A 27,437-nucleotide genomic window follows, 5' to 3' on the forward strand; every position below is an offset into this window, starting at 1 on the left:
GAAGAAGCCTGAGAATGTCCATGTTATTGGAACGAAATGGGTATTCAGAAACAAGCTAAATGAGAAAGGAGATGTAGTCAGAAACAAGGCAAGGCTAGTTGCTCAAGGCTACAGCCAGCAGGAAGGAATAGACTACACTGAAACATTTGCTCCAGTAGCAAGACTGGAGGCAATCAGACTATTGATTTCTTTCTCAGTAAATCACAACATAGTTCTACATCAGATGGACGTAAAGAGTGCCTTCCTAAATGGTTATATCTCAGAGGAAGTCTATGTTCATCAACCCCCAGGTTTTGAAGATGAAAAGAAACCAGACCATGTGTTCAAATTGAAGAAATCACTCTACGGTCTGAAGCAAGCTCCCAGAGCATGGTATGAGAGACTTAGCTCATTCCTTCTGGAGAATGAGTTTGTAAGGGGTAAAGTAGATACAACTCTCTTTTGCAAGACTTATAAAGATGATATCTTAATTGTGCAAATTTATGTTGATGATATTATATTTGGTTCTGCTAATCAATCTCTATGCAAAGAATTTTCTGAGATGATGCAGGCTGAATTTGAGATGAGTATGATGGGAGAATTAAAGTACTTTCTGGGAATACAAGTTGATCAAACACCAGAAGGAACATATATCCATCAGAGCAAGTACACTAAAGAACTTCTGAAGAAGTTCAATATGCTGGAATCTACAGTGGCCAAGACTCCAATGCATCCAACATGCATTCTGGAAAAAGAAGATATAAGTGGTAAAGTATGTCAGAAGCTCTATCGTGGCATGATAGGTTCACTTCTGTACTTAACTGCATCTAGGCCAGACATATTATTTAGTGTTCACTTATGTGCTCGTTTCCAATCAGATCCAAGGGAAACCCACTTAACTGCTGTTAAGAGGATCCTAAGGTATCTGAAAGGCACCACTAACCTTGGCTTGATGTATAAGAAAACATCAGAGTATAAGCTTTCAGGTTATTGTGATGCTGATTATGCTGGAGATAGAACAGAGAGAAAAAGTACTTCTGGAAATTGTCAATTTCTGGGAAGCAATCTAGTCTCATGGGCAAGCAAGAGGCAATCAACCATTGCACTATCAACTGCAGAGGCAGAATATATCTCAGCAGCAATATGCAGCACTCAGATGCTCTGGATGAAACATCAGCTGGAGGATTATCAGATCCTTGAGAGCAATATCCCAATCTATTGTGATAACACTGCTGCAATTTCGTTGAGCAAGAATCCTATCTTGCATTCAAGGGCAAAGCACATTGAGGTAAAGTATCACTTCATTAGAGATTATGTGCAGAAGGGCGTACTTCTTCTGAAGTTTGTTGATACTGACCATCAATGGGCAGATATCTTTACAAAGCCCTTAGCTGAAGATAGATTTAATTTTATTCTGAAAAATCTAAACATGGACTTTTGTCCAGAGTGAAGATAGATCAGAACCTCTGACTATGATACTTCTTGATCAGAAGATGTCTAGTCCAGAAGGTAACTCAATCAGAGTGTGTGTGCCCACTGGTACTGACTCTGAAGCTGAGACAACAACACGTGCGTCAGAATTTCTGATGCATAGTTCCTTGTGCCCGTGTGACAGTCTGTTGTGATTGCGTGTAGATATGCTTATCTCCTGTGTGTGATTGTGTATTTTACTGTTACTGTCTATCTTTAATTTTCAACCGTTGATCTTAAAGTGCTCTTTGAATCAACAACGGTTATTTGATAAAACCCACTATACACACACGTTCTCTCTCACTTCCGGTTTTCACTCTCGCACTCCCTGCTTTTCAAAACCGCCTCCTTCGTGATTTCTCTCTCGATCTCTCTTCATCCTTCAAACTTCATCTTCTACCTCAAACCTTCAACCTCTTCAAAATGGTGAGACAAACCAGAAGATCTACTGCAGATGCACCTCAGTTCCCTCACATGGTAGTCGGTTTGGCAACGGGTCAACGGGGCTCTGAGAACCTAGCACAAGAACAAGCTCAAGCTCAAGAGGAGATTGTTCCTATTGCAGAACGGGGCTGTGCCGTTCACTGTGTATTTCCTCCTGAGGAACTCCAAGTCCTGGCAGAATGGAGATTCAACCTCGACAACTTGGCTGCAAATGGGTTTGATCTCCGTCCTGAAGTCCAAGCTCAAGGTTGGGGAAACTACTTCAATCGACTTCGAGGACCGGTGTATGAGAAGCTAGTAAAGGAATTCTGGAAGCACGCTGATTGTGATGACACTCAGGTGGTCTCTTACATACTGGGTAGGAAGATCATCATCACGGAGAAGTCATTCGTGAATCTGCTAGGTGCAGAAACTGCTCATGGGTATCGGTTCTCACTGACGGAATCGAAGCTGAAACCCAGAACCAAGGACATCGTCAACAAGGCCCTGTACACCACCTTCAAACCGGGCAAGACGAGCTACAAAGTGATGGACCTTCAACCCAAACTCAGGGTCTGGCACAAGATCCTGCTCAACTGCATCAATCAACGACCAAAGGGCAGTTCTCCAGACTACATCAACTTCAATCAGAAGGCGATGCTGTTCTTCATTCAAGACAAGGAGAAGATCTGCCTTCCCTACTTCCTGTTCTCCTATTTGAAGGAATGCATCCGGAAGTCTCGCACCACCTCCTCCATCAAGTCAGCCATCAAATATATCCCTTTTGGGAGGCTGATCTCAGACTTTCTCATTGAAAGCAACTTGGTGCAAGATTTGATCAATGCTGGTTGCACAGAGGACTTGAGCACAATTGTTAGCGATGTCTTCACTGCCAACTCTCTGAAGAAGATGGGTTTGGTCCAGAAGAAGATTGCTCCTGCTCATGAGGACACATCTTCTGAGATCAGAGGAAGAAGAATGCCTCTGAATGACTACCCTCTGTGGACTCAAGCAGACCATCCTGAAGCCATCAGATGCTATGTTGAAGACCTCAGGGCTCAAGGATTCGAGATTGACCTTGATGATTTCGTCAGCAGACTTCCACCAGCTCCAGAGTTTCCTTCTCCTCCCAAGAAGAAAACCAAGAGGAAGATGGTTCTGGACGAATCCTCAGAGGAATCTGATGTCCCTCTGGTCAAGAAGGCGAAGAGCAAGCCTGATGATGATGATGGTGATGATAGTGAGGATGGTCCTCCAAAGAAGAAGCAGAAGAAAGTCAGAATTGTGGTGAAGCCTACTCGGGTGGAACCAGCTGCTGCAGAGGTCAGAAGGACTGAACCTCCTGCCAGAGTGACTCGATCGTCAGCACATACAAGTAAGCCTGCACTTACCTCTGATGATGATTTGAATTTATTTGATGCACTCCCAATTTCTGCCTTACTCCAACACTCTTCAAATCCCCTCACTCCTATTCATGAATCCCAGCCAGCCGCACAAACCACCTCTCCACCACATTCCCCAAGATCTTCATTCTTTCAACCTTCTCCTACTGAAGCACCACTCTGGAATTTGCTTCAGAACCAATCCTCTAGGTCAGAAGATCCAACCTCTCTCCTTACCATTCCATACGACCCATTACCTTCTGAACCCATCATCCCCAAACAACCAGAACCCAAACCAACAGAACCACAACCCAGAACGTCTGATCACTCTGCTCCCAGAGCATCAGCACGTCCTGCTGTCAGAACTACGGATACAGACTCTTCATCAGCCTTCACACCTGTATCCTTCCCCATCAATGTCTTTGACTCTCCTCCCTCCAATACCTCTGAATCACTTAGAAAATTCATGGAGGTTAGGAAAGAGAAGGTCTCTGCCTTGGAAGAATATTACCTTACCTGTCCAAGCCCTAGGCAATATCCTGGCCCTAGACCTGAACGTCTAGTTGACCCAGATGAACCTATCTTGGCCAATCCTATCCAAGAGGCAGACCCCTTAGTCCAACAGGCTCACCCTGTCCCTGACCAACAAGAGCCAATTCAACCAGACCCTGAACCTGAACAATCAGTATCTAACCAATCCTCGGTTAGATCACCTCACCCTCTGGTTGAAACTTCAGACCCTCACCGTGGAACCTCTGAACCCAATGCTCCCATAATTAACATTGGTTCTCCACAAGGTGCCTCTGAAGCTCATAGCAGCAATCACCCAGCCTCTCCTGCACCCAACCTCTCCATCATTCCCTATACTCACCTTCAACCCACATCTCTCTCTGAGTGCATCAATATTTTCAATCATGAAGCCTCCTTGAGGCTCCGCAATGTGCACGGTCAGACTGACCTCAGTGAGAATGCTGAAAATGTGGCTGATGAGTGGAACGAGTTGAGCACTTGGCTAGTGGCTCAGTTTCCCGTTATGCTGCAGCTCCTGCATGCAGAGGGACGTCAGAGCATTGAGGCTGCAAAGCAAAGGTTTGCTAGGAGGGTGGCTCTTCATGAACTCGAACAGAGAACCAAGCTTCTTGAAGCCATTGAAGAAGCCAAGAGACAGAAAGAACAAGAAGAAGAAGCTGCCCGTCAAGCAGCAGCTCAGGCTGAACAAGCCAGACTTGAGGCAGAACGTCTTGAAGCTGAGGCTGAGGCAGAGCGACTTGCACCAGTTCTGTTTACTCCTGCTGCTTCTGCTTCCATTCCAGAACCTCAAGCTGCTCAGAACGTTCCTTCCAGCTCTACTCCGACAAGCTCATCCAGACTCGACATCATGGAACAACGTCTTGACACTCATGAATCCATGCTGATTGAGATGAAGCACATGATGATGGAACTTCTGCGCCGTACTGACAAATCTTAGTTTTTTAGGATCTCTTCTTTTTCTTCCTTTTCCTTTTTATTTAACGTTGTTTTATTTAAACTCTGCTTCTTTACTTACTTTAATTTGTTCATTTGTGATTCTATATGCATATATCTATATATGTTTGTGTCACATATGTTTGCCAAACCTGTTTTATTCATAATTGTTCTATGTTTACATCATAATTCTTTCCATCATACATTATTCCCTATATCTAGAATGGAGGATCCTTCCTCATTCTTCTGCATTCTTGGCGCTGCTCCACTCTTTCCTTCTCCAGACGATCCAATGCATACTCTATGTTGCCAAGTTTGATGCTCAGATCATCTTTTTCTAGACTATCTTCTGTCGTCTTAAGTCTCTTTTCCACAGTCTCCTTCTCTTCCAGCAGATTCAGCTCCCGCTGGCAAAGCTCCTGAATCTCTTCCACGAAGCAGAGGAACTCCTTCAGATCTTTCTCCATCTCTGGACCAAGATCTTCTTCAAGCAGTGTCTTCGTCAGCTCTTGTATGGTCTTTGTACCATCGGGATGCCTAATATTGAGGAACATATCTTCCTCAAACGCCTTCCTTCTGAGCTCTTCTAATGCCATTCTGTATGATGCCATTTTTTTTCTGAATATTATTCGAGGTGTGAAGCTTACCTTTCTCTCCAACGTTTTTATAGGCTTCACTTTCTCTCTGAAAGTTAATGCTCTTACAGTTTCTCGAGGTTAAGTACTTGGTAACTGACCCTTCTATTTCCTCACTTGACCGGTGGTAAACGTTCATCCCTTGCATTAACTCTTCTATTTATTATCGCCTCACTCTGATTCTTACATCGTCTTCATTTTCTTTCAACTTAGACCTTCTCTAAGGGGGAAGTACCTTGTACTTCAAGCTAAGTTTTTCACAACCCAAGCTTTTTGCTTATGACAAAAAGGGGGAGTAAACCCAGTTTTTGATGTAAGATGTGTTAGTGTGACTTATTTTTCTTTTGGAGATTTTAAGAGTTCCACCTTCATGACCATAGATGTGTCACTGGGCAAATACAAGGAATACATTTCACTTCTTCTGAAGTGATTCTAAGTTGACTCTGATACCCAAGACTCTGATACCTTGTCCATGACTCTGATCACTTATGCGCTCTGATTATTCGTTCTTCATCTATGTCATAAGCTTTTCACTCTGAACTCTTATATGATTTAGCTCAGAATCTAGACTTTACTAACGTTTTCATCAAGTATTAGATTCAGGGGGAGCTAAGCTCAGAATCAAGCAGTAACTTGAATTCAGAATGAGCAAGATAAACTATTCACATCAGGATAAGTCTTATTCTATATCTCTAAACTCTGAGTGAATTCAGTTTAATGTTTAAGAATTGTTCATCAAAAATCTTAGTTTTGTCATCATCAAAAAGGGGGAGATTGTAAGATCAAGTTTTGATCTAGTAGTACAACTCTATGTTTTGATGATTACAAGTTAACCTTTTGATATGAACAATTGTGGTACTCTAACGTGTTTTTCTGAGTGTGCTATTTACAGGCTCTGACCCTGACTCAATTTCACACAAATCAGAAGCACTGTGTATAAAGGGTAACCCAAGCAACGCTTTCGCATTCACCATGTTCAGTATGAACAGTGGAAAAGCTTCAGAAGATCTGAAGCTATACAAACTCTGATGAGGACTCAGTCGCTAGAAGCTCTGATGATCCAGAAGTTCTGACAACCAAGAAACACTGAAGGTTCAGATGTTCCGATGGTGTAGAAGACTCTGAAGATCCAGAAGCTGAATAGTGGAAACTCTGAAGTCCAGAAGCAAGAAACTCTGAAGGCCATGTTCTTCCCTCTGAGTTCAGAATCAGAAGATACAATGGTCAGAGGATCTGTGCTATCCCTCTGACTCTGATCAACCGGCTTCACAAGTTCCAATACGAAGCATTCCTCTGATCAGAAGTCTCCTAGGTTAAAAGGTCAAGTCGCTATCCAAGTACAAAAGCAAGTGTACCTTCCTGACGACCTACCTAACGTTCTCAGCCACAGCAGAAGCTGGATTTTCCAGAACTGCCCTCCAACGGTAGCATTTCCCATGCAACGCTCAACCCTAATCCTTGGAGTATATATAGAGGCTGAAGATTGAAAGAAGCGGCTAGAAGAAAAAAATATACAAGAAGCAATACACACGCGCAAGATATATTCTAAGCTTTCTTTCATCTTGTAATTTATTTTAGTTTACACTCAGCTTATTCAGAAGCAAACCCTTGTAAACACCAACCTCAAACAGTTGTTTGATTTTCCTTTAGGAGATCAAGGTTGATCGGATCCTAGAGAAGACTAAGAGAGTGAATCTTAGTGTGAGCTAAGTCAGTGTAATTGTTAGTCACTTGTAGGTTTCAAGTGCAGTTGTAACTCTTACCTGATTAGTGGATTGCCTTCATTCTAAGAAGGAAGAAATCACCTTAACGGGTGGACTGGAGTAGCTTGAGTGATTTATCAAGTGAACCAGGATAAAATCCTTGTGTGCTTTTCTATCTCTATCTTTTGCACTTAGTTCTCGAAAAGATTTGTTAAAATCTTTAAGGTGGTAGTTTTGTACTGAAAACGTTATTCAAACCCCCCCTTTCTACCGTTTTTCATACCTTCAGTTGTTTCCTTGTTCTAGGTTCGCAACTTCCATGCACAACTTCTACTCACAAAGGTAAGGGTAACTCGGTTTTAGCGCGTCTTTAAGTCTTGCATGCTTTTATCGCACTGCATGCGTTTGAGATGAAGATATTTAAATTTGATTGTCATTGATTCTGATTATTGTGCTGTACTGGGAAAATGTTTTCTGGAGGCTTCGACCGTGTGAACTTATTGAGACGTGTGTCTCCGTTTTTTGAGAGGCTTCGACCGTTTACTGGTTTCTTTCATTACTGCTTTCTAGTGGATAGGACACGACTATGTTTTAGAGCACTGAATTGTTGTTTCATCGCTCGATAGAGCTTGATGTGTTTGTGCGAATGTTGTGATTATGAATAACATGTGGTTACTCTGAATTGACTATTGAATTGAGAGTTGTTGTCTGACTTGGCATATAAGGCTTAAGGTGAAAGTGGCGATGATGAGGTGTGGTCCTATCATTGTCCCGCCCTGTGTGGTGATATAAGAGGCGATGAGGAGGTGTGGTCCTATCATTGTCCTGTCCAATGTGATGCTAAGTGGCGATCAGGAGGTGTGGTCCTATGATTGTCCCGTCTTGTGAGACGCTATAAGTGACGATCAGGAGGTGTGGTCCTATGATTGTCTCGTCTTGTGAGACGCTATAAGAGGCGATTAGGAGGTGTGGTCCTATCATTGTCCCGTCTTGAGAGACGATATTGATCGATCCATTTTGATAACAGCATATAGTTTCATTATAGAGTACTAACATTTGATCTTATATTGTTGACATCTGATCTGACTTGTTAAGGTTATTGTTATTTGATTTGATGTTATATTGTTGAGGTTGTTGAAATCTGATTTGATGTTATATTGATGAGGTTGTTGATACCTGAGTTGATTTTATGTTGTTGGATATATGTCGTCATCTATCTTGAAATAAGTTGCTAGTTTATGTGCCATGATATGCACTTAAATCTGAATAGCATGCTTTTCCCTTTTATACGTGGTAATTGCATGGAGTTAACCATTTTTGTTTGCTACTTGTTGTTTGGGCGCTTAACGCTATTAGGCGATGGAAATCCTTCCACCGAAGCTTAGCTGCTCGAGTTGGAGATCGGGTTGTAGGCGGTGGAGTAGAGGTGTAAGAAGAAGCTTTTCTTTTCTTATTGTGGACTATGTTTGAGCCTCCTTTTCTATATGAGAACTCTATTATTAAAGCCTTGCTTCCGCCACTGTTAAAGTGTGCATACTTATTCTGAACCTTACTTATGGTATTGTAAACCATTATTACAGTATATCGGGAAACAAGTTATTTAAATAAAGTTATGATGTGTTTCCAACCCTATGATATTTAGTCACTTTCAAAAAAAAAAATACCCTTGGATTTTAGGATTGCAGAATAGTCCTTAGACTTTGTTAGGTTACTAATGTGATTCCTCAGTTGTGAAATTGGAGCGTTACAATAATACCTTGGGGAGTAAAAATGATAGGTTGAGAAGAGCAATTGCAGAGACTAGGAGCGCATGCAGAAGAAGAGTTGTTGCATGCTCCAAGAAACAATCAGTATCAATAAGAAGGATTATTGAGATAGGAATCTGAATATAATCAAATGACTGAAGCATAAGTGACTGAGTCATACCTTGATGTCGAAATTGGCTCAGGTGGTGCGGGTTGGTAGAATCTTGTTTCTCTTTGCGTGCGTACTTTGATTTGAGAGTGTCATGTGAGGAAAGCTTGTTGAAAATATTTTATAGGGAGATAGTTGAAGCTGAAGAGGTGGGTGATAAGGTGGAACTTGAGAAGGTGGAAGAGGAAGAAACATTCAAACCTGTTTGATCTTAGAGCATCTCCAATGCAAGGTTTTTAGTTCTTACTTTTTAGTTAAGAACTAACAACTAAGAACTTTACCATTGGAGGTGTTGACATGAAGCTCTTAGTTCTTAAAAATAAGAACTCAGTTCTTATATAAGAAGTTTTACTTTTTTAGTTCTTAGCTTAAAATATTAATTACTTCTCTCTCATCCAAATTACTTTATTACTTTATGAGTTTTGTTTTATTACTTTATGAAAATAAAAAGTATAAATAATGTGGTTGGTGGGACAAAATGAATAATGGTAAGAACTAAGAACTCATGGTTGGAGCAAAATTGTTTGAGAGTTGCATAAGCACATATGGTAATACGGACCCACATGAATAGTGCTAAGAAAACTAAGAAATAAGAACTAGCATTGGAGATGCTCTTAGGAGTGTCCATGTGAGCATGAAGTAAATTCATTGATGGAAGGTGAGAAGATTGTTGAAGCCCAAGAGGTTTATGACAATTTGTAACTGCTGAATGGGGAAGAGGAAAAGTAATAAACATATGATGGATGCCAACAACATTGCAAATGGAATCAACGACCCTGATCCAATCTAACGAAAATAAGTAGCATTTTTACACATATACTCATGCTTAATTTGAGAGTGGTGTACAATTAAATATTGAATGACAAAGTTGCCCTCCAATATAGATTATTGATTATAGATAGATAGATAGTTCTTTTTATAAGTAATTTTTTTTTCAATGGAAGGTTAACGTTTCTTTAAGAATTTTTTTTATAAAAATGTTAGCAATCAGATATGTTTTTGAAACAATATCTACCCTATAAAAATTACTCTACACACATGACATCGATGATGTAGGCCTCAATCACCCACATCACAATTTAAAAATTAGAATTATAAAACGGAGACAGAAATTAAATTTATTTGATAAATGGTTAATGGTTAAATTATTCTCTAATTTTGTAAGTGAGTATCATTTTAGTTTTTAGATGGAAAAATGAAGAACAGCCAGTAACTATAAAAATGACTGTCATGAAACGTTATTTTTCGCGATGGACTAAAATCAAACTCGTTTACGAAATTAGGAACTAATTTCAAACCAAAAACATTTATAGTAGGGACCAAAACCAAGTTTGAGTATGAAATGAGGGACTATAAACTTATTTAACCCAAACAATGAAAACTAAAAGCGAAACATAAAACATGATTAAATGTAAGTTTAAGATTTTTTATACTTTTATTGCATATAAATTAAATCCTTCTTAATATAAGTTCCATTTCATTTATTTTTATATGCTAATTTTATGACAATTAAAAATCATCACAACCATGGTTCGAGTTGTAATTGCTTGATTTGCCTTAAAAAGCATCACAACCTTCGGCGACGGTGATCAACTGAGAGATGATGACAATGAGGAAAGAGTTGAGGTTCTCTCTAAGGAGTTGTCAAACTCGTATGGCGTGATGACTCGTGCGAGGAGTGTTATCCTCTTGGGGAAGCGCCTTGGCTTGACGTTCGATTGTCCAGACATCATTATAGAAGGTTAGATTGCAGCTCACATTTTGGAACGTAGACGCCTTTAGCCTCGGATGAGGGAGGATCGAGGTTTTTTGGTTTGTTTTCCTGTTTTTTTCTAGGCTCTTCGATGTTGTGGGATGATATTTTCGTGGGTTGTAACGGGTCTTGCTAGATTTTTTTGACCCTCTGGCTGGGTTTTGGTTGGGTCTGCAAAATCTTAGAGGGTCTTTTTTGACTAGTCTTGCTTTTTGGATCCCTATGAGGAGGGTAAATATCGTGTATATCTCCTTATCTTTATTTAAATACATTTTCACTTTCAAAAAAACAAATAAATAAGGAAATTACCACCAGGAGAGCTAGTCCCATTAAATAAATTAGGGCTGATAATTTGTTAATGAATAGTGAGCCAGTAATAATTTTGATAGTTAAAATACTTTTTCCATGTTCAGGAAATGTGATAACAATATTTAGTGAGTCACAGTCAACGATAGATTGTCCTAATTGTTACCTTATTTATTATAACACTATCATAATAAATTTTGAGACGTGAAAGTAGCCCGCCACATTGGTAAACATGACTTTATGATACACAATGATTAATAAAAGCAAAATTGTTGGAAACATGTCTCTTCATTCATTACAATCTTTTGAGTTCAGTTTGTCTATACAGATTAAGAAGACTTTGAGAACTAAAAGTCGGAATAGATAAATAAGCGGTCTATAGTTAGTCAGAAACCACCTCAGCCAAAGGATATTTCGAGCGGACAATGCTCGACAAAATTCATGAAGTTTAGCATATCATACTTTGCATGCAAAGCTTGGATTTAATAATCTGGTCGGCCCAAAAGGCCTAATAGCATCTAAGTTGGTCCAAAGGTTTCACAATTAAGTGAGCACCATAGAGGTGGACGAGGTGACTTAGCTAAGGAACATCCCATACCAGCTAAGGCTGATCGGCCTAACACTGACTCACTAATTACTAATCATCATGCAAGCCTACTTAAGGGTAACCACAAACTCAAAAGACCTTATACAAGGTTTCCTAAAGACCTGCAGAGATAAGTATGATGGATCCCGAACGTATAAAATATAGGTGTAGTCATTTATTTATGTGCGCATTGCTCATTTATGACTTATGAGCTACGAAATATAGCTCACATGAACTTCCTTTCTTTTTCTGTTTGTTTCTTCTTCCATTTGTTACAAAAAAAATAAAGAGACAATCATCTCACAAAAGAGTTCATTCACAACAGAACTGATCAAAGGAAAGTTAAGAAACACCATCAAGTCGTAATGCTACTGAGCTCACAAAACACACAACACAACAAAAGCTGAGATTTTTAGCTTACTAGATACTCAACATGCTAATAAATGCAGGAAGCAAAGTAACTCTGCTTCACTAGCTGCCTTTAATAATAGAAACTTCAACTTAATTATGTACACTTCCTCAGATCTTTTGAACAAATTACACAACTGAGACACTTAAAACTTGATGGACTATATGCTAAATGTTAAGAAAATCATTAATGAGAAAATCAAAACAATACATGTTAAGAAAATGATAGTTTATTATGCCCATACTTGTAATGTCGTTGATTTTCTCATTAATGATTGAGATTTCTTGTCTATATGTTTTCCTATTTCATTCCAAAGGGAGGTTGGGATTTCTCATTACTTTCCCTGCGTTACAAAATCTTTTACATAAATTCACAAAGGTTACAAGGATCAGCACATTTTTCGCATGCTTTCCAGAACAGCTTCTATATGCTCAGATTCAGATTGCGTTTCTGTCCATTTTCGCTTCTTCAGAGTCCTGTAAAATTGACATAAATATCAAGGAATAAGCATTTACTCTTGCACAATTTAGCCAAAAACTTGCTTTAAGTTGTGGAATGGAAAAGTGACATACGTGCAACATGGGACGCGACATTGCGAGACTCTGCACATCTTTGAGTGAGCAATTAGAGCTACCCGTGCCCTGTTACATTGTAGGCAGCCCTCAGAACCATGATCATGGCCATTAATGGCATGGGATATCAGCTTTTTCATTTTCAGACAGTGTCGATAAGAGCATGGTTGTGTTTTACTTGAGTTGCATTGAGATACATGCTCCATAAGAGCTAGCAGTTCTTGCATCTGTGTGAGAGCGAGCACTTTATGACAAGGAAAGAGAGGCAAATAATATTATGGCTAAAATTATACAAGAAAAAAGACAGCCCGGTGCACGAAAGCTCCCGCTATCCGCGGGTCCCGAGAAGGGTTCGACCATGTAGTCTATTGAATACAGCCTTATGTTATTTTTTACACAAGAGACTGTTTTCGGGATTTGAACTAGTAACCTTAGTAAAATATGCCATAGAAATTAAAAAAAAAGGTAGGTGGGAAGAATAACATAGAACAAATGAGTGCAGAAAAAAAAAACTGTGAACAAGGTTAATTATACCCGGATTGGTTTCCGCTTTGACTCTGCATTCCCTTGGACAGATAGTGATGTTGAATCAGTTTGACTCAACTTGTGTGCATGGCACTTAGCACCTTTCTCCTTATAACATGCAGAGCATGAATTGAACACAGGGCAAATCTCACATTTCCAGCTATCTTGGGATAAATTGGGTTCACCGCAAATGCTGCATATTGTTCCGACAGTGAGCTGCGCATAGCTCTGTAGTTGATGGAGGATCATCATTGAGGAATACTTGGCACGGCGGAGCATGTCAAACTGCAAGTGTTTCCTGTGGCAGAAGCTCAGAAACCAACGCCTGCTCTCAAATAATTGATTATCAAGGATGATATCATTGTCTTTAGTATCAAAAGGAATATCTTCCACGAGGACCTGAAAAAGGCACACAATTAAAAGATGATGTATGTTGAGAAAATAGTATGAAGTTTGCTTCAAGTTTAGGCAGTAATTACCTGACGAAGTCTGTGTTTCTCGCCACTAGTTGAAGTGTGTGAATCAGCAGTATGACATCTGAAACATTCATATGAAAGTTAATGACAAATTCACTTCTTATTGAAGAGAGAAACAGAAAGATGAGGGGAAAAAAATTTGACACCAAAAGGTGCATTTGCATAATCAAATTCAACATAAGAATCAATGAGCTGATCATTTCAAATTAGTATGTCATCACTTTGGGAAACAACTAAAACCTTCTCTTCTATTGCATAGTAAGCAACTAAGTTTCAATGTCACAACAGGGAATTTTAATTCTAGGTCCCAGGTAGAAAAAAAGAATGGATAATTGAGAAAAACATTATGTTATATATAAATGATAGCTAGTCCAGCTTCATACAATCCATATATGTAATGAAATTAATTACTAGCAAATAAGAATTCGAAATATAGTTGTTTGCATAATGTGTGAACCTATTAATACAAATACAAATTAACCTGTACCCATTAATAGAATACACCAGCCTAAATGCTTTCATTTAGTTACTGACATCTTTGCATCTACAAGTTATATCAAGGAAAGATGAAACTTCAATTTATTAAATGCTACAATAATGAACCCAGATCTAACCACTATAGAGGGGTGAATGATTATCTACATTTTAATGCTATTTTAAGTAAGCAAAACCAGCTCATGCATAACCAACATACGATAAAAAAGAGAGAAAATAAACGTTCAAATATGAGCTTTTTTAGTTATAATACCTTTCACACTCCTGGAAGTTCTTGCATTCAGTGCAAAACCACCGCTTCCCTGAAATTATCACTTCCTTGCAGTGCACGCATGTATGCTGAAGGTGAACTACGATGAAGTTTTCCTTGGAAGGCCAAATATTGTGGCCCAGCTAATTGATACAGAGTGGTAAAAAGAAAATGAAGAAAGATCAGATAACACCCATCAAATTTGAAGGATCAATTAAAAGACTTAAAACTCATATAAGAACATTGCAAGCTTGCAACATTTCATTAAGGAAATATATCCCATTGGATGAGCATTTAAGTTTATGTAAATTTAGAACACAACGAAAGGCAGAGAATTTCAAAGCTTAGTATACTGCAGGTATGTTAAATATCACTCAGGGATTCACAAATGAAAATTCAAAAAAAAAAAAAAATTGGGTAGTAGAAGAGAAGTTGATAGATTTGAATCTATGGTAGAAGTAGAAGAATAATGATTGCAATGGTAATTAAAATGTTATATTACAGTACTTAGGTGTGCATCTTCACTTCAATAACTCTGGAGAAATTATAGACTGACGTTAATACATTATCCATTTGGCTACATACTTGTAAAACTGAATGGGAATGAGATCTTCTCTTAATTAATACATTATCTGTCAAGTAACTTAATCTTCCCAATACTGCATTAAATTCCGTTAATTATTAGATCTTGAATGGGAATTTCTCTTTACCTCTACGTTCAAAATTTGATGGTTCAAGGACCAAAGAATACCTCACTTGGGTCCAGGATAGCCGTGTGAAAACCAAATTATGATAAATACTACATCATTCACCATCTCATTTAATAACCATTTCAAACCCATAAGGTAGATCAGTCAAATAACATCTTGAACTTGAAGCTACCTAAGCAGATTCAACTATGAAGAGCTACTATAACAACTGAATGAAGCTGAACGACAAGGTAGACATACCTTCTGCATCACTAGAATGTCCTTAGCAGTGTCTTTCGAAGGGTTTACAATTCCCATGCCCTTTAAAGCTCTTTTCGACACATGTTTACTCAAGGCCTTTTCGTACTCCCCTCCGCTCTCTTTTTCAATTTTACAGGCTTCATACATAGCACTAGCAGACCAGTAGTCCCCATCAAAGTATGGCAAACGCGAAGCAGTCACCTTGGAGTTGCATTTCCCAGTAGGAACAAAGAAATGATCATATATATTGCTTAAACCAACCACAATATTCTCATCAGAAGCCTTTCTTAGCATTGAAAGGTACCTGAGTAAATTGAAAAAACAATGTAAATACTTTCTGGTTACGTGGTAGTGCTATTTTCATAGCAAGAATAATGATAAAAAAAAGTAACATACTCTCTATAATATGACAATATGAATAATATATGGAAGCAAATACAATGTATACACAAGCACATGAAAATCCTATGAACATACAAATGGAGAAAGAAAGAAAGAAAGAGAGACAGACCAGTGCCGTAGTTTATCATTCTTTGGGGTCCTCTGAGTGTCAGGATGACAATACAGTATATAATCTTCACCCTTTTTAGGAGGACAGGCCCATATGTAGCATGTTGTAAAACCTCGTTTCTTGCAAAAATCAAGGTATCCAATCTGAAAACAGAAAGTGAGAATAAAACACGTAAATAGAATTAATGGATGGAGTTCATTGTTCATTTAATTGACTTAGTGCATGAACCCTAGGTGAAATGTGGTTTAAGAAAAACAAGAAGAAAGTAATTAGAAACAGAGTTTATATGCAGCTACCAATATCTCATGGTATACGAAGGTGCGAAGAGATTCTCCCCGTATGGTCTCTCTTTTTGGGCTAAAATACTTGACAGAATCCAGGTATGAAATATATACACAACGCTGATTGGGATTGCCACATTCTGCACCAAATTCCTGGACATACATTGCAAAAAGGCAAACATCTGCCCCATCAATCTGCTGAAACAGAAGAATAACCTGAAATGGAAGAAATTGCTGTCACTTCTGAATAATAAAGGCAAAATGCCTTAGATAAAAGTAAAAGCTTACTCCTTCAGTGTTCTGAATTAATAGAGAACTTACTTTTGATCTATAAGAGAACTCAGCAGGGTATTTCTCCTCCGGAAAGATGTCCAGAAACTGCTTCATCACTTTCAATTCTTTGTCAACAGATAACACTACTTTAACAGAAAGATTTTCTGCTGCTAAATCCTAGTAAGTTGAAGCCATACATGGCAAAATTAGTAGTTGAAATTTTAGGCCAAAAAAGGATATAGGAAAAAGCAATTGATAGCCATCAACAATAGTGATTGAGTACTAATTTTCAGCCTTTATTTCTGGCTGAAACGCAGCTCTATACTTATATTTTAACAGAAACTTGTTTCTTAGTACCAGAGATATTTATGGTAGAGTGCTAGTTTGCTACAGTTTTTATTTTACTTGCTTGTATATAAATGAGAAAAATGTTAGAAAATAAAAAAGTTTATGTACATGAATGCTAATGCTAAATCATGGGTATTCAACAATTTTAACTGATCAATTTTCTCCAACTCACCTCATCAAGATTCATAGTCCCTCCGAATTTTTTCCAATCTTCTTTCTCTTGCATGAGACGCTTACGAAGTCTTTTCTCTATGTGGTTACTGAGCATGGTACTTGGCAAGTTCTTAACACCGAAAATAGAAGTCTTTGGTAAGGGTACATGCACTCCTTCTTCAATTTCCTTCAAGAGGCATATAGGACATGTATACTCAGCACAGGAGTCCAAATCTCTTTTTTTGTTATAGAGTGCGCATATTTCATGTTGCCATTTTCCGCATTTGCTACATTCGACCCACTAGAAGAAATAAGGGATATCAAGAGTGAGTTTATAGTTCTCCATAAGCAACTGAATTCTAGTAGAGTGATTAAAACTTACCCCTTCATCAAGTACTTCATCATTTTTCTTTCTATAAAGAAGTGTCTTGGGAACAGATATCTCATTGAATGTGATGTGGTCACCTGGAGAGTTGTTATAACACGGGGTGCAAAAGCAGTGCGGTGTATCAGATTCTTCTGGTTTTGTATGATAGTAGTTTTGGTTTCGCCTGATCATCTTAGCGCAATATGAGCAATCAATCGGCACCGGTGCAAAGGAGAGATTTCCCATTGTACATAACTGGCATTTATTGGCAGCAATTCCCGTTTTTTCTCCAGGTATACTCTGTAAAAAGAGCACTAACTTATATATGCAATCTCATAAATTGATAAACTCAATTATTAAAGTGTCACTACAGTTGCTCACTGATATCATTGAATTTAAGAATGAAAAATGCTGGTAGTAAGGATCAAACTCTTGATTACATGTCAAGTCCCAACTACCAACAATCTCAAAAGCATACGGGTTTAGTTAGAGGCACACAAACAGTTTTGTTTCTTAAAGATGTCTCTCATACAAGAGCCTTCTGGAATTGAAGCATGGACAATGTACTTGTCGACTTAACATATGTTGTTGAAATTTAAACTCATTATGTGGCAAGTATTGAACTCTTGGTCATGCAATCCAAAAGGAACTAATATCATGTGAAGGACCAACTTCACTAAGAGCTAACTTGACAGAGTATCAAGTGCCTCCCCCTTATAATAGTTTCAACTTTTGATCTTAACAGTGGCCAATACAAAGTATAAAATAAAAGCAAAAATGGACCCTGCCTCAGTACTGCAACCCAGTTGGTTTTCTTAAATATAATTAGCATCACATAATCATACTATTACGAAACCTTAATGATTAAAAGGAAGAGAAGAAATCACAAAAAAACAAAAAGGTTCAACAAAAATTGAAGAAATTTTTGTATAAACAATCCCTATATAGCTGGAACACACATGTACACAAATTATCATAAAAAGAAATGAATATAACATCAAGGACTGAAGAAACATAAATCAAAATAAAGGTGAGAATTATATAAATCTTGAAATGCCACAGTAAAATAGAGAGATAAGATAGCAAAACTTATTTAGATAATTGCACATCAGTATAAAAGATTCTGTTCCAAAATGCTTAAATCTTGTTCAGATTCTTTTCCGTAATCATTTTGTGCAGTTTCCATATCAAATTGAAAAAAGAAAATCACAAAATAAAGATTTCTATGCTAATGATATAAGAGTTTTATCCACACAGATAACGGTGATGTAAACACCGGAAGATAATGTACTGACCTGAACAGCCTGCTTCCTCAGACTTTGAATGTGTTGTATGATTTGATCTTTTGTGAAAATCTCAGTTAAGGAAACAATTTTAACTGTTGTACTTGAGAACTTGGATTCCATCTTTTCATCAGCTTTCTTCTCACTGACTTTCTTTTCAGCATTTACCCCAGCAGAGTTGAATCCAGTTCTTCCATTTATCTCCTCTACATCTGCAGTAACAGGACCTTCGCTAAGAGTATCCATACTGGAACTCGATGTAACTTCAGTTTCGCTTGGGCTACTGCTGTCTGAGGAATCATGGTTCATGGAGTCAGAGTCAGAATCATCTGATACAAGAACTACTTCTAAGCCTTTGGAGTGAATTGTTTCACTCTCAAAAGCCTGCCCAAATCTATCATTAATCACATTATTCTCTATGCACTCTGCAACTCCAGTTCTGCCAATTATGTCCTCTGCATCTTCAGCAGTTGGATCTTTGCAGAGAGTATGCGTTCTAGAATCTGATCTAATAACAGTTTCCTCTATGTTGCTCAAGTCTACATTGTCATGGCCGCTGGGGCCTGACTCCTCTGACTCTGACATATGGTCCGCTTCTAAGCCATTCGAGTTCATCGTTTGATTCTTGAAAGTCTGCCCAACCAAATCATAAACCACATTGTTCATGATCTCATCTCTCATAGAATCATGCATAGGACTTTTAAATTGTTCCAAAATGAAATCTGAAACTGCAGCTTTTCCATCTATGTCCTCTATATCTGCAGCAATAGGATTATTTCTGAGAGTACTCATGCTAGAATTTAATCTAGTGGCAGCTTCCAAGTTATTGCTGTCTACTGTATCATCTCTTCTGAGGTTTGAATCCTCTGATGTTTGATCATCCTCTGATGTAAGATCAATCACATTTTCCTTTATGGCCAAAGATTGAAACATCTTGGGAGTCCATTGTTCAGAACAGCTTGAATTATTAATACCAGAAGCAGATTCCAGTTTAAGTCTTTTGGTAGGTCGTAGCATAACATCGGAATTACCAGAAGGGGCATCATTGATTGGCTTTGTAGGAAGTCCGGAAAACATAAGTGTTCTCTTCCCTGACATTTGACAGCAATTTTGACTCTGATCTACAAAGGACGAACTAGTCTGGAAAGTAGTAGATTTCCCTTTGAGGTCATATTGAGGGATCATCAAATTTGAAGATTCAGATTGGAGGGATTTCCCCATTGCAGTATGTAAAGCCAAAGGCTCATTTTTCTGGACAGTCCCCAAACAATTTCCATATTTGTTAAGATTCATCTCCACTGCCAAAGTAGTCAATCAAATGGGTAAACAATACACTACTGAAAATAAAAAATAATTCTACAAAATGAGAGAACAAAACCAAAAACCAAAAACAAAAACATGGCTGCAGAAGCAAAACCAATAGGTGCACTTATACATATTGAAAGATAAGAAGAAATCCCAAGAGTTGTTGAAGCTTACAATTATTTGCATGTTGCTGAGGAAAACTGAAATCAATTGATTTGGAGCTAGCTGCCAGATTTCTTCCACCACCAGCAGTAAGGATTTGAGAAAGCTCATCCATACCGGTATATGAAGTACTGGTTGAGCCCGCATGAGGTGGAAAAACTGGCTCATGTACAATAGAACTGTAAAGTATTCCTCCATTTGGAAAGCCATTTCCATTGTCTGTAGCCACTGCACAATAATTAGTAGCATTAATGATAGGATTAGCCATATATGTCTGTGAGAAAGCCATATTTATTTTTTACAGTACATTTGAAAAAGAAAAAAACAATTCTAACAAAAACGGAGCACAAAACCAAAAACAAAAGCATGGCTTCATAAAGAAATCAAAAGTTGACTTGTACAATTAGAAACATAGAAGAAATCACAAACGTTAATGAAGCGTACAATTATTTGCATGTTGCTGAGGAAAGTTGAAACCAATTGATTTGGTGCTATCTGCCAGATTTTTCCCACCACCAGTAGCAAATATTTGCGAAAGCTCATCCATACCAGTATATGTATTACTGACAAAACCCTCATGAGCTGGAAAAACTGGCTCGTGTACAATAGAATGGCTTTGTATTCCATTTGGAAAGCCATGTGTATTGTCTGCGGCCACTGCATAATAATCAGTCACATTAAGGATAAGATTAGCCAAATATGTCTGTGATAAACCAAATTTATTTTCTACAATACATTTGGAATAAAAATAATTCTGACAAAAAGGGTGCACGTACAAAACCAAAAAATTGCACTTATACATATTGAAAAATATGAGTAAATCACAAAAGGAGTTGAACCATACAATTATTTGCATGTTGCTGAGGAAATCTGAAACCAATAGAATTGGTGCTAGCTGCCAGATTTCTTCCACCACCAGAATAAAAGACTTGCGAGAGCTCATCCATACCAGTAATTGTAGTAATGCTTGCTAACCCCTCATGAGGTGGATAAACTGGCTCATGTCCAATAGAATGGTTAAATGGTCCATTCGGAAAGTCATGCATATTATTTGCAGCCACAGCACTATGATTAGTGGCATTAACTATAGGGTTGTACACTGCCTTGTATGACATGGAGCTTCGAAGTTGTTGTTGGCTTTCACTTCTCCTCTTATTGAGTTCAGTTCGCACCCGTTGTAACAAGGTCTGTTCATTTAAAAACTCCTCCTGCCAAATATGTAGAAAGAAAAATCAATAATAGACAGAGCTTGCACTTGATCCTCTTACTGTCTTATTACTCAGAAAATAAAAATCTCTCATGTTCAGGCACCATCCAAGATACAAACCTGTGAAGCAGCATGCTTAAATAGCTCGTTTTCAACAGTATTTACAATAGCAGATATTGACTCCTGTGCTTGCCCATGGTGAAAATTGGAGCTTAAAATTTCAGATCTGAGGTAAAAAGTTTAGTTAGTATCAACCCCGTGACAATATTTTGTTAAGTAAATGCCAAATGTATTAATTTCAGTATATTTATATATATGAGATAAAAGTTCTACAAGTTTCAGTTTAAGATCACTTACATTTTTCTTCTAATGTGAAAACGGTAATGAGTAATGTTATGATGGTGGCGCCAATATGCGGAGTATCCTACTTCACTTCTTAAATATTGTTGGTGTAAATTAAAACCCTGATGTTGAGGAAGGTTTGAGAAAGAATATCTTTGTGTTTGTATGAAGTTACTCTTGATATTAGAACTCTTGGAATGCATCTTCTTGCTTTCATTAGGAACTATTCATTCTGCATGCAAAGTTAAACGTGCCATTAATGTTCCTGATATAATATCAGGACTTGGAAGTGAGAAAAAAAAAATTATCAGAAATTTAAAGCTTAAAGATAAATGTGCGCACATACAAAGACTATGAATTGCAATATGAAATAGTTAAAAAGTCATCATTTGACAGAGAAGCCTGCCGTCTTGAAATGACACTACAACCAAGTAAGCACAAAAATGGATCTTCAGAATTCAAATGATTAGTAAGGGCTCGTTTGGCACGCCGTATTAGGCATGATAGTATAAGCTTATACAATACATTATGAGTTTATCCATTGTTTGGTGATGACATTGTATTGTATAAGCTTATCCATCAAAGTCCCCTTATACGTTAAAATGACGTATTATTTAATCCATCATGTGAGTGATGGATAAGACATGATAAGGTTGCGACGTATAAGTCACCATCACCACCACCCTCTATTGCTGCCAACTTACACCACCATTGGCACCACCACCACCACCACCACCATCCGATCACCGCCGCCGCCGCCACCACCGCCCTACCGTCACCACTGGTGTTGCCACCACCACCACCACCGCCGCCCTACCGCCACCACCACCATAATCGCCGCCACCACAACCCTATCGCCACCACCACCATAATCGCCGCCACCACCGACACCACAACCACCACCCTATCGCCACCACCACCACCACCACCATTGCCTCCACCCTCCACCGTCACCACCACCCTACTAAGCCGCCACCGCCTTACTACCACCACCACACTCTATCGTCGCCAACACCACAACCACCATCGCTGCCACCACCGCCACCACCGATGTTGCCGCCACCGCCACCGCCCTACCGCCACCACAACCACCACCCTATCGCCACCACCACCATAATTGTCGCCACCACTCTATTGCCACCACCGACACCACAACCACCACCCTATCGCCGCCACCACCACCACCATTGCCTCCACCCTCCACTGTAGCCGCCACCGCCTTACCACCACCACCACCACCCTATCATCACCACCACCACAACCACCATCGCTGCCACCACCACCACCAACCTATCTCCACTGTCACCACCACCGCCACCAACACCAACCTACCACCATTGCCACCACCACCACCAACCTACCACTACTTCCATCACCACCGCCACCACCGTTATAATCACCTCCATATTTGATTTTTATTTTATATCATTATTCAATACTTCATTAAACATAAAATTGCATTAATTTAAACGATATGGTAAATTATACAGTGTATGTCCAAACGCTGTATAGTATAAGAAAATTATCAGGGCTTATACTATCAGGCCTAATACTATCAGGCCTTATACTATCAGGCCTTATACTATACGTCACACCAAACGGGCCCTAAAGAATAATTCATAGATTCGGGTTGTAGTTACTGTAGACATTATAAGGATCAAAGAAGAGTAATATCTAAACAGTGTTGTTCAAGTATCTACTCTGTTGGATATCATTGCATAAACTCGGATTACTTTTCTAGATATATATCTAAATTCTTAATTGGATATTATTTTATTTGCATTTAGAGAAGAAAATCATTCACCTTATGTCCGAAGTCTTCTTATATGGTAACTGGTAAGTAGTAGTATAATACAACAGCAACAACAACCAAACTAGCTAGTATTTAATCATAAATCATATCCAGAGACTAACCTTTGACACCTAAATTCTTTTTAATGGTTTGACATAGTTTCAAGGTCTCTTTTTTTTAACTATTAGACAACCCTCAATTTGGTCGGCTCTCCTTATAAGGTTTCTACAGATTTCTGCACACATGTGTCCAAATCAATTTTTCCATATTAGATGTTACCACAAAATATCCTTTCTAATCCTATCACATCTTTTTGTCTCCTCTTCAATCATATATATCATTCTAATCCTAACATAAGAATTATTTTCTTGTATCTTATGGTTTACATCTCCTATATATTTTCCCATCATTTTGCTTGTGGGACCAAATGAAAGGTAGAAAAGTAGTAGCATGGCAAAAAGAGAGGGTGCTTTCAAACTTCTCATAATACACTAAGAGAAAATAAAGTTTCTCTATAATCAATTGCTTATTGATTAGAAGTTTTTATTGCATAATTTGTAAGGAGAGTGTCCGTTCTACTTGACAATTTGTAGTCTTTCCCTCTGTACATTTCAATTAAAATCATTTAATGCCAAACATGCCTAATCTTTCAAATTAATTGCCATCAAATTAATTTGTCCTTGATGGCTTCCTTCTTAATTAATGGCCTAATGAAGGTGTAGAATTTTACTGTTCAAAGTTTATAAATTCGTGTTTTTGCATTTAACAACAATACTCATGTTTCCACGCGCACCCGGGGGTTCAAAGTACATTATCAGCTGCGTATATTTTTATTTGTTTATCTCTCATCTCACCTATAAATGTCAATTGGACAAGCAACAATTTCCTAAAGTTTGTAACACTTATGTTCACATTATCCAGCTACAGTAACACAATCTACACTATAAGAAGAGTGCTAACATCTCTTTGCATAGGGACCAATGTATATCTAAGCATATCATTTATTTTTCTATAAAAGTCTCAAGGGGTCATACTAAAATGATCAATTTTTATATATTTACACTCACTTTTTACCTATCACATGATTAGTCATATCTCTTTTGTTTCTCTCATATTCCATAGTAAAGGTGTAGGGGGCTTGACACAATGGTAAAAGTTACTACCAAGTAAGGAAAAAAATCTCTTCTGTAAAAATATACAAAAACAATTGGTCATGTGGTCCGCCCCTCCCCAAGCTATGATGCACTTGAGTGCCCCCTTATATTCCACAGTAGGTGTCTAGTGAATTTTTTTCCCAATGAACACTTATGCGGTTATGCCCCTTTAAAAGATTGTCACTAATTCTCCATGTTTTGTTTTATTCACGCATCTCTTTCTTCCATTTCATTTTCTTTCTATACTTATTTTTTTTTTCTAATTACATCAAATATTATATTTCTCACTACTCTCTCATTTCTTCTTTTTTCTCTTAGGGGGAATGATGAATTAAGTGTGAATAAAAACTTAGTGGTAATTCCCCCACCTGCCCACTTTTCAAATAATACCCTTCACCAACCTCTCTACAGTATGAATTATTAAGCTGTTTGTGTATTTTATTTTTGTTAATCTATTTTCTAAATGTTCTGTGTACTAAAATCTTTTACCCACCAGTTTCCTCATTATTCCAAACTCAAAAGTCACGAATTATAATATTGTTAACAATCATACAGCAACGTGTTACTATTACTCAATATTTAAATTAAAACATTGCCCCAAAAGATACGGCACGAGCTACAAAAACTTTCAGTCACACGTGAGCATTAAAAAAATATAAAAACAATTGAAGCTACCTCAGAATCAGAATGACCCACCAATTAATTAATCATACAAGTGATTAATAATGCTATCTGCTTCCAAATCCTGTGTACTAAATTGACCATTTTCACAAAAAAACAAAAAACAATTTTTTCCCCTCTTTTGCACAATTATAAAGTAAACCAAAGAAAAAAAACAAGAACTTACACTGAAACAGTAGCTTCCTTACAATTCCATGCACCATCAACGCTCAATCAACACCCATTTTGATCAATTCCACAAAGCCCTGATTAATCTGTTCAAGAATTTGAAAAAACAAATTGCAATCAAAGATCAAGTCATCAAGTACCGATTGGTATTAAATCGATCCAAACACATGCAAATCGAAAGATTGAAGTCGTGATCATTTACTCAATGAACCATGCAACACTAGAAGGAGTTAATTAATCAATCGCAAAGCAATAAAATCCCGCCATTGATGAAATTGATTCGATTTAATTAGGATTAGGGTTTGGGTAAAAGTAAAATCATAAACCCTAACAGTAGTAGTAACAGAGACAGAGAGAGAAAGAAAAGGGATAAAGATAGAGAGAGAGAGAAAGAAAAGGGATAAAAACAGACAGTGATTGAGGTTTTGTACCTGGAAAAGCGAGATGTGGGTGCTGCTGTCTCTATCTCGAGTTACGGAACAGAGAATTTTATGCGGCTGTGACTGTGAGTGAGAGAGTGAGGGTGGGCCAACATGTCTCTTTCTCTGTCTTATATACTACTCAGGGCAATAAACTAGGTTTATTAGTTTACCAAAAAGAAAAAATTATTACCGTTGTACCAAAAAAATTTAGAAAAAAAAAGCTAATTTGGAGGTATTTTTTGAAATTTTGGAGGTCTTTTTTTGAATTTTTTTTAAAATTTTGGAGGTTAAATACAACACAACTCTTTTCAAAACCTTTTTTTCTAGAAGATTACGGAAAGTCCCCACACTATCACTAGTTCCTAAATTTTTGTTTTATGTCATGTTTTTTTCTTTTTTTTTAAGCTAAAGGAGGGGCCCATTGTCCTCTTATTTTCAAATAAGTTTCTTTATCTCCTATTTTTATGTGCTCTTATCTTTTTGTCTTATTGCCTTCACGTCTGCGGACAGTGTGGGAAGCGTTGCGGCTTGTAATAGTTGCTTTTCTTGCAGCTGGAACATTTGTGGCATGGCTGGAGGTTGTGCCAAGGAAAAGGGCAGTACAATTCTTAGTTCATGTCTGGTTTATTTGGCGGAGGAGGTGTAGGATGGTTTTCGAAGATGTTTCAGAGTCTTGGCAATCAGTGTTATATAGTGTTGCTTCCATTCTTCAAATGTTAGCGCTAGGGTTGGATGCTTCTCCAGCAGTTCTTTGGGGTGCTTGGAAGCGGCCACCGGAGGGGTGGGTGGCGTTAAACATCAATGGGTCATCCCTCCACAATCCTGGGTGTGTGGGGATAGGGGTGTGATCAGGGATGATAGTGGGGTTTGGAGGTGTGGGTTTGCGGGGTTCAGTGGCACGGCGGAACACCTGAAAGCTGAGTTGGTGGCCATCTTGTTCGGGTTGAGGCTTTGCTGGAAGCGCGGATGCCGACAAGTACGTGTGTTTTCAGACCCCATGGTGGCATTGACGTTAGTTTAGAAGAGGGTATCGCTTTTCCATCCTCATGCAACATTGTTTTGTTGGGGAGTATTAGGAAGCTTATCCATGGTCATTGGAAGGTGGTGATGGTCCATACTCTGCGGGAAGGGAACTCAATAGCGGATGCCCTGACAAAGAGAGGTCTGCATTGCGGAGAAGGTCTGGAAGTGTTTGATCAACCTCCCTCGGAGGTGGTGGGTTCCCTGGCTGAGGATTATAGAGGCACGCTGTTCCAGAGGGGCTAGTTTCTGGCTTTTGCTCTTGTTTTTTTTCCTTTTTTTTTTAAAGTTGTAATGTACCAAAAAACATCTTTCTGTCTTTTTTTTTATTCAAATTAACTAGTAAGTATTTCGCAAGTGTGTGTATATATATTTTCATTCATAAAAATAACTAGTATGTATACCCGTGCCTATGCACGGGGACATGTTTCCAAGTATATAATAATTTGTTTTTAATATATAGAATTATTAATTTTGTATGAATGAACAAAAAAATCTAAATATAATTTATTGTATTTTTAATTTGTTTATGATATAATAAAACAATAATTTGTATGATTTTTTTTATCTTTTTATTTTCGTTTTTCATTTCTCCAAATACGATGATAGAAAATATGGATTACATATTAAATTTACCTGTGTCGTTGCACCGGGGCATATTTCCGAACATATTAAA

At 38.1% G+C, this 27,437-nt stretch overlaps 1 protein-coding gene across 1 annotated transcript; it reads right to left on the minus strand.

Moving 5' to 3' along the window:
• Nucleotides 1-12,461: 12,461 nt before the first annotated feature.
• On the minus strand, nucleotides 12,462-26,740 carry LOC130736052 (probable histone acetyltransferase HAC-like 3). Its single transcript, XM_057587906.1, has 17 exons — nucleotides 26,652-26,740; nucleotides 21,303-21,408; nucleotides 20,820-21,183; nucleotides 20,420-20,632; nucleotides 19,988-20,203; nucleotides 18,502-19,806; nucleotides 17,241-17,512; nucleotides 16,878-17,159; nucleotides 16,406-16,534; nucleotides 16,100-16,300; nucleotides 15,804-15,946; nucleotides 15,293-15,596; nucleotides 14,346-14,485; nucleotides 13,601-13,658; nucleotides 13,131-13,520; nucleotides 12,597-12,665; nucleotides 12,462-12,500 (listed from the first exon to the last, which is right to left on the minus strand). The coding sequence occupies exons 1-17, from the start codon at nucleotides 26,738-26,740 to the stop codon at nucleotides 12,462-12,464; spliced, it is 4,320 nt and encodes a 1,439-aa protein (XP_057443889.1).
• Nucleotides 26,741-27,437: the final 697 nt, after the last annotated feature.

Source organism: Lotus japonicus, chromosome 2 (assembly GCF_012489685.1).
Source record: "Lotus japonicus ecotype B-129 chromosome 2, LjGifu_v1.2".
NCBI classification, from domain to species: domain Eukaryota; kingdom Viridiplantae; phylum Streptophyta; class Magnoliopsida; order Fabales; family Fabaceae; genus Lotus; species Lotus japonicus.

Bases quoted from the DNA above. Each gene is read 5' to 3' on its own strand.
- LOC130736052 (XM_057587906.1), bottom strand. From the start codon at position 26,740: ATGGGGTCTGAAAACACACGTACTTGTCGGCATCCGCGCTTCCAGCAA. The intron at 16,535-16,877 runs GTGAGTTGGAGA...TCAACTTACTAG, and splicing joins GGACTATGAATCTTGATGAG to GATTTAGCAGCAGAAAATCT. The intron at 15,947-16,099 runs GTAGCTGCATAT...TTCTGTTTTCAG, and splicing joins TCGTATACCATGAGATATTG to ATTGGATACCTTGATTTTTG.